This window comes from Schistocerca nitens, chromosome 3 (assembly GCF_023898315.1).
Source record: "Schistocerca nitens isolate TAMUIC-IGC-003100 chromosome 3, iqSchNite1.1, whole genome shotgun sequence".
Taxonomy (NCBI): domain Eukaryota; kingdom Metazoa; phylum Arthropoda; class Insecta; order Orthoptera; family Acrididae; genus Schistocerca; species Schistocerca nitens.
The window spans coordinates 821991715-821998550 of record NC_064616.1 but is presented as its reverse complement, the minus strand read 5'-3'; the positions used below and the strand labels follow the sequence as shown (position 1 = coordinate 821998550).

General features: G+C 42.8%; 1 protein-coding gene across 1 annotated transcript in view; it reads right to left on the bottom strand.

The window, feature by feature from the left end:
• Positions 1-491: 491 nt before the first annotated feature.
• LOC126249436 (uncharacterized) overlaps positions 492-6836 on the bottom strand; it is a 780472-nt gene continuing 774127 nt past the window's right edge. The window contains exons 9-10 of the mRNA XM_049951089.1: positions 1528-1759; positions 492-1365 (exon numbers count right to left, since the gene is read on the bottom strand). Coding sequence (XP_049807046.1) covers positions 537-1365; positions 1528-1759 — 1061 coding nt within the window. The 3' untranslated portion in view covers positions 492-536. The remainder of the gene's footprint in view (positions 1366-1527; positions 1760-6836) is intronic.

Sequence of the window (6836 nt, the reverse complement as noted above, 5' to 3'; positions counted from 1 at the left end):
TTCCTCATTTGCTGGAATTTTTGTTCGAAAATATGTTATTTTTGTAAATAGGAAAACACTCGACATCACTGATATTTTTTCATGAAGAACTACTGTTATCCACGTAGAATAAGTTTCTGCTATGTACAAAAATACATCAAACATGCAAATATAGAATATATATTTAATATCGCTTTAAATTACTTTGAAAACGATATGTTCTTTAATTTACCATGTGAACAATGAACACCGATTTTTATATGTTTTTCCTCTTTTCCTTTTTTTATGTGGTTTTTATGTAATTGCTGAGATTCACGAGAAAATGAATGCGTTCACCAACTATACCTTCTTCTTCGAAAGACGTCGATTACTTAGAAATCATTTTTACAACTCTAACGATAGTAGTGAACACAACACCATTTTCCCAAGTTTTTCAATTGAAAAATTAGTGGTTTCATAAATTTCTGTTTTATAAATTTCTCTCTTCAAATCTCTCATCAATATATGTCATTTAATGTGAAACTGACTGTTGTTGTTGACTGTAGATACCACCAAATTTACATTCTATCAGTATATGGAGAAAAGAGCTGCTTGAAAGCTGAGAAGGTTGAACGCCCCTTTGGCATCTTAGCTGGCCCCGTAGGAAGGCCTGGATAGAGATCAGGGTTTCCATCAAGGAGAACGTAATGAGACAAAGCGACCACCTGATCGGCACTCGGATTTGCAATTCCTCCACTGCACTCCTGGTACTGTAAATTTTCATCTGCCTCCGGATTCTCGTCAAGGAAATTATCTACCTGAGCACACATCTCGGCTTGGTTGTTCTCTGGATGATCCTCGTTGCGCATTTCGTTTCCAAAAAATATTTTTTTGAACTTAAAAAAGGATTTGAGGGAAGAAGGGAGTGACCAACGAATTTTTGCCTCAGTGTTACTTCCATCGCTATCATTGTTATCATCTGTTTCAATATCTGCTTGCGGCTCCGGCAATGTTTCCGTATCCAACATCACACTATCCTCTGCTCTCATTCCTAAAGCTTTGTAGCAATATTCATTTGTTGGGGACGTTGATATCGTCTGGTATTTGGTTTCTCCCCAAGTAATAGTTTTCTTTGCATTGGTTTGGACTTCCGGAATTGAAATTTTTATGTCTAGTTCTCTGTGCTCGCAGCTATATGGAATTTCAAGGGGTTGCATTTCAAAAGTCTCTTCATCTTCCAAAATAGGTGGCAGTTCATTGAACGGCTGATCACTCACGGAAATTGTTGCAACATTACTTGGTGCGGGATATTCTTCTGAATTAATATAGTCTTCTTCGTTTGTTGCGAAAGAATTGTCATCATCATCATCAGTAGCTGACATCTCTCTCACTAGTTTGGCGCGATACCTGAAATGGTAACCAATACAAGGTTTGGCACGTTAATTGATTCACACTAGGTTAGCATTAATTTCAGGTGTTACTAAAGTAGAAGAGTTTAGAAGCAGAGGATGCAGGCATGTGAAAGCCACTACTTTAAAAAGCGTAGCTGAATAGTTAGACTAGATTTACCATGTGACGATACAGGCCACTACAACAGCCAGCATCACAAGCACACCTACGCACAGTGTTGCAGTCACTAACGGAAAGCTAAAAGGGTCTTCTCTTCCGATGAAGGAATTTCCAGTCTTTCGCTTGTCCCCAAGATAAAATCTTAAATCGATTGTATAATCTCTGTCACAGGTAAAATAAGCTTTGTCCCAGGTCCCATCTTGTTGACATACCACCATCGTCTTAATGGACTCTGAAAAATAAAAAGTAAGGAAGGAAGATTAATCACTGAAAAAGAGATCAATTACAAAATAAATTAGAAAAAGCGAGAAGTGAGATAGTTGTGGATAATGCGCAGCGCAATTGTCTCTCGTATCTGTGGAAATGAGAGCCAAATCTTAAGAGTTAATAACAGGATAAACCTTCACGAGCATAACAACGGAAAAGTTTCGAGGCAGGCAGACAGCACCAGACCACAACAGAATTACATAAAAGTCAGATACTTCAAGTCGCGTCGAACGAATGCTTCAAGCTGGTGGCACCATGGGACGCCAGCCGCACTTAAGAAATAACGCTGTAAGATGTAGCTACACGGAGGAGCCAAATAAACTGGTACACCTGCCTAACATCGTGTAGGGCCCCCGCGAGCACGTAGAAGTCCCGCAACACGATGTAGCATGGACTCGACTAAAGTCTGAAGTAGTGCTGGAGGAAATTGTCACCACGAATCCCGCAAGGCTGTCCATAAATCTGTGAAAGTACGAGGGGGTGGAGAACTCTTCTCAACAGCACGTTGTAGGGCATTGCAGATATGGTCACTAATGTTCGTGTCTGGGGAGTTTGGTGGTCAGCGGAACTGTTTAAACTCAGTAGAGTGTACCTGGAGCTACTCTGTAGCAATTCTGGAGTCGTAGGGTGTCGCATTTTGCTGTTGGAATTGCCCAAGTCCTTCGGAATACACAATCGACATGAACGGATGTAAGTGATCAGACAGGATGCTTACGTACGCGTCCCCTGTCAGTCGTGTCTAGATGCATCAGGGGTCCCATATCACTCCAACTGCACACGCTCCACACCATTACAGAGTCTCCACCAACTTGAACTGTCCATTGCTGACATGCAGGGTCCATCGATTCAAGAGGTTGTCTCCATACCTGTACACGTCCATCCGCTTGATTCAATTTGAAACGAGACTCGTCCGACCAGCCAACATGTTTCTGGTCATCAAAAGTCCAATGTCGGTATTGACGGGTACAGGTGAGACGTAAAGTTTTGTGTCGTGCAGTCATGAAGGGTACATGGAGTGGGCCTTTGGCTCCGAAAGCCCGTATCGATGATGTTTCGTTGAATGGTTCGCACGCTGACGCTTATTGATGGCCCAGCACTAAAATTTGCAGTAATTTGCTTAAGGGTAGCACTTCTGTCACGTTGAACGATTCTCTTCAGTCGTCGTTTGTCCAGTTCTTGCGGGATCTTTTTCCAGCCGCAGCGATGTCGGAGATTTGATGTTTTACCGGATTCCTGATATTCACGGTATTCGTCGTGAAATGGTGATACGGAAAAATCCCCACCCACTTCATCGCTACCTCGGAGACGCTGTGTCCCATCTCTCGTGCGCCGACTATAAGAGAACGCTGAAACTCAGTTAAATCGTGATAACCTGCCATTGTAGCAGCAATAACCGATCTAACAATTGCGCCAGACGCTTTTTGGCTTATATACACGTTGCCGACCGCTGCGCCGTACTCTGCCTGTTTACACATCTCTGTATTTGAATACGCCGGCCGTTGTGGCCGAGTGGTTCTAGACGTTTCAGTCTGGAACCGTGCGAATCCTGCCTCGGGAATGGATGTGTGTGATGTCCTTAGGTTAGTTAGGTTTAAGTAGTTCTAAGTTCTAAGGGATTGATGACCTCAGTCTCATAGTGCTCAGAGTCATTTGAACCATTTGTATTTGAATACGCATGCCTATACCAGTTTCTTTGGCGCTTCCGTGTATCATTTCAGAGCGAGAGGAGTGTAATATGGGAGAGAGTCTCTGGAAGAGACATCTATACGTCATGATGAGCCTGTGGTTTTTTTTTTCTTTCTTTTTTTTGCATTCCCTCCTCTGATGGAGGAGGGTGGGCTGTTTGAGGGCATGCTGACGTCCCTTTTCCGCCGTTGGGTTTTTACATGGTTATTTTTTTATTTGGTACAATTTATTTTTCCTGCAAGTGCATTTTTATAATTTGTTGACAATTTTGTTTCTGCAGGTTTTTAGCAGAATGAAGATATTATAAACAAGTATTTTAACATAAAAAAATTTAAATTTACAGTAAAAGAAAAGATAATGAAAGTAACATAAACAATTTTGTTAACATTGTACAATTTAAGTTTACAAGAAATGAAGATAAGTGAAGATGAATGAGGATAAAATAACCAGGTATATTAGCAGTGAAAGAGCAGAGATATATAGAATACAAAATAAATGGGGTACAAAAGACATATAGAATGTAAATTTATGTTAACATTATGGGAATTTAGTGGATGATTGATACATGTCTTGTGCTTATGTGTGTGGTTGATATTGTGGTATGTGAAGTTGATACATGTATATATATAGTTAGTCTGTGTCTATTACAGATTCCGAGCGTAGCTGGCTTATATATATATATATCGGACAAACTTTCGAAATTACAGTAGTTACAATTTTCAACAACAGATGGCGCTGCAAGTGATGTGAAAGATATAGACGACAACGCAGTCTGTGGGTGCGCCATTCTGTACGTCGTCTTTCTGCTGTAAGCGTGTGCTGTTCACAACGTGCAAGTGTGCTGTGGACAACATGGTTTATTCCTTAGAACAGAGGATTTTTCTGGTGTTGGAATTCCACCGCCTAGAACACAGTGTTGTTGCAACAAGACGAAGTTTTCAACGGAGGTTTAATGTAACCAAAGGACCGAAAAGCGATACAATAAAGGATCTGTTTGAAAAATTTCAACGGACTGGGAACGTGACGGATGAACGTGCTGGAAAGGTAGGGCGACCGCGTACGGCAACCACAGAGGGCAACGCGCAGCTAGTGCAGCAGGTGATCCAACAGCGGCCTCGGGTTTCCGTTCGCCGTGTTGCAGCTGCGGTCCAAATGACGCCAACGTCCACGTATCGTCTCATGCGCCAGAGTTTACACCTCTATCCATACAAAATTCAAACGCGGCAACCCCTCAGCGCCGCTACCATTGCTGCACGAGAGACATTCGCTAACGATATAGTGCACAGGATGACGGCGATATGCATGTGGGCAGCATTTGGTTTACTGACGAAGCTTATTTTTACCTGGACGGCTTCGTCAATAAACAGAACTGGCGCATATGGGGAACCGAAAAGCCCCATGTTGCAGTCCCATCGTCTCCTGCATCCTCAAAAAGTACTGGTCTGGGCCGCCATTTCTTCCAAAGGAATCATTGGCCCATTTTTCAGATCCGAAACGATTACTGCATCACGCTATCTGGACATTCTTCGTGAATTTGTGGCGGTACAAACTGCCTTAGACGACACTGCGAACACCTCATGGTTTATGCAAGATGGTGCCCGGCCACATCACACAGCTGACGTCTTTAATTTCCTGAATGAATATTTCGATGATCGTGTGATTGCTTTGGGCTATCCGAAACATACAGGAGGCGGCGTGGATTGGCCTCCCTATCCGCCAGACATGAACCCCTGTGACTTCTTTCTGTGGGGACACTTGAAAGACCAGGTGTACCGCCAGAATCCAGAAACCATTGAACAGCTGAAGCAGTACATCTCATCTGCATGTGAAGCCATTCCGCCAGACACGTTGTCAAAGGTTTCGGGTAATTTCATTCAGAGACTACGCCATATTATTGCTACGCATGGTGGATATGTGGAAAATATCGTACTATAGAGTTTCCCAGACCGCAGCGCCATCTGTTGTTGACAATTGTAACTACTGTAATTTCGAAAGTTTGTCTGCCTGAAAATGTACTGTTGTCCCAAGCATATTGCAACAAACGGTGTATTTCTATCGCTGCTCGTTTAGTTTGTATTGCCGTTTCAAATATACCGGTCATTTTTGAAACAATATATATATATATATATATATATATATATATATATATATATATATATATATATATATTCTCCCATAGTTTAATTTGAAGAATACATAACAAATAGGTGTATGTGATACATCATTTATCCTGTTTCTTCTTTCCCTTTCGCTGAGAGGGGCTGAGCGCTGTTTGGTGTTGTTTGGATTGTTTGTAAGCCGGCCGTGGTGGCCGTGCGGTTCTAGGCGCTCCAGTCCGGAGCCGCGCTGCTGCTACGGTTGCAGGTTCGAATCCTGCCTCGGGCATGGGTGTGTGTGATGTCCTTAGGTTAGTTAGGTTTAAGTAGTTCTAAGTTCTAGGGGACTGATGACCGCAGCAGTTGAGTCCCATAGTGCTCAGAGCAATTTGAACCATTTTTTTGATTGTTTGTGTTTCCTGTGGTGGATTGTTGTGTGTGTGTGTGTGTGTGTGTGTTTGTGTGTGTGTGTGTGCGGGTGTGAGTGTGTTTGTGGCTAATCTGTTGTTCTTTCGTCAAGGTGAGTTGGTGTTGTTGTGTCTGCGGTTAAGGGTAGTAGGATCGGGATGAGGTCAGGGAATGTTTTGGCTGTGTTTTGGGCTATTGTGCGTGATGGGGGAATGTATTTGTATTTCGGTTTTCTGTTTTCTCTTGCGTTTATGGTGAGAACGTCCTCCATGTCCGGTCTGCTGTGGATAATGTGGTTTCCAAATCTCGCCCTCAGTTTGGTCATTCTGGTTTGGAGTGGTTCTATACCAGAGCTCGTATATACTTCGTTGCTGGGGGTTGTAGGGGGTAACTTGGTGATGCTGCGTATTAACCTCCTTTCCGTTTTGTACAGTTTTCCCGCTACGTGGGCCTGTATTCCCCCGAGTGGGGCGACTGCGTATTCGAGTATTGGTCTTATAAATGTTTTATATGTATGTAGGGCTTTTCGTCGCTGCATCCGTGGAAGCGTCCTTGAACCTGTCTTATTAAGTTTTGTCGTAGTCGTGTTTTGTTCAGAAGGTGATTTAGGTGCGTTTTCCAGTTCAGGTGTCGGTCTAAATATACTCCAAGGTATCTGGCTGAGTTGGTCATTGTGAGTGACGTGTTCCATAGTCTTAGTCCGATGTCGTTGTCGTCTTGTTGTCGTTTTTTTGTCAAATGTCTGTGTTTGAAAAGAACTGTCTGTGTTTTGTTGGGATTGCGCCGAATTCGCCACTTGGTCATCCATTGCTCTAGTCGTGTAAGGTAGTCGTTCGTCTTTCGTTGTACAGT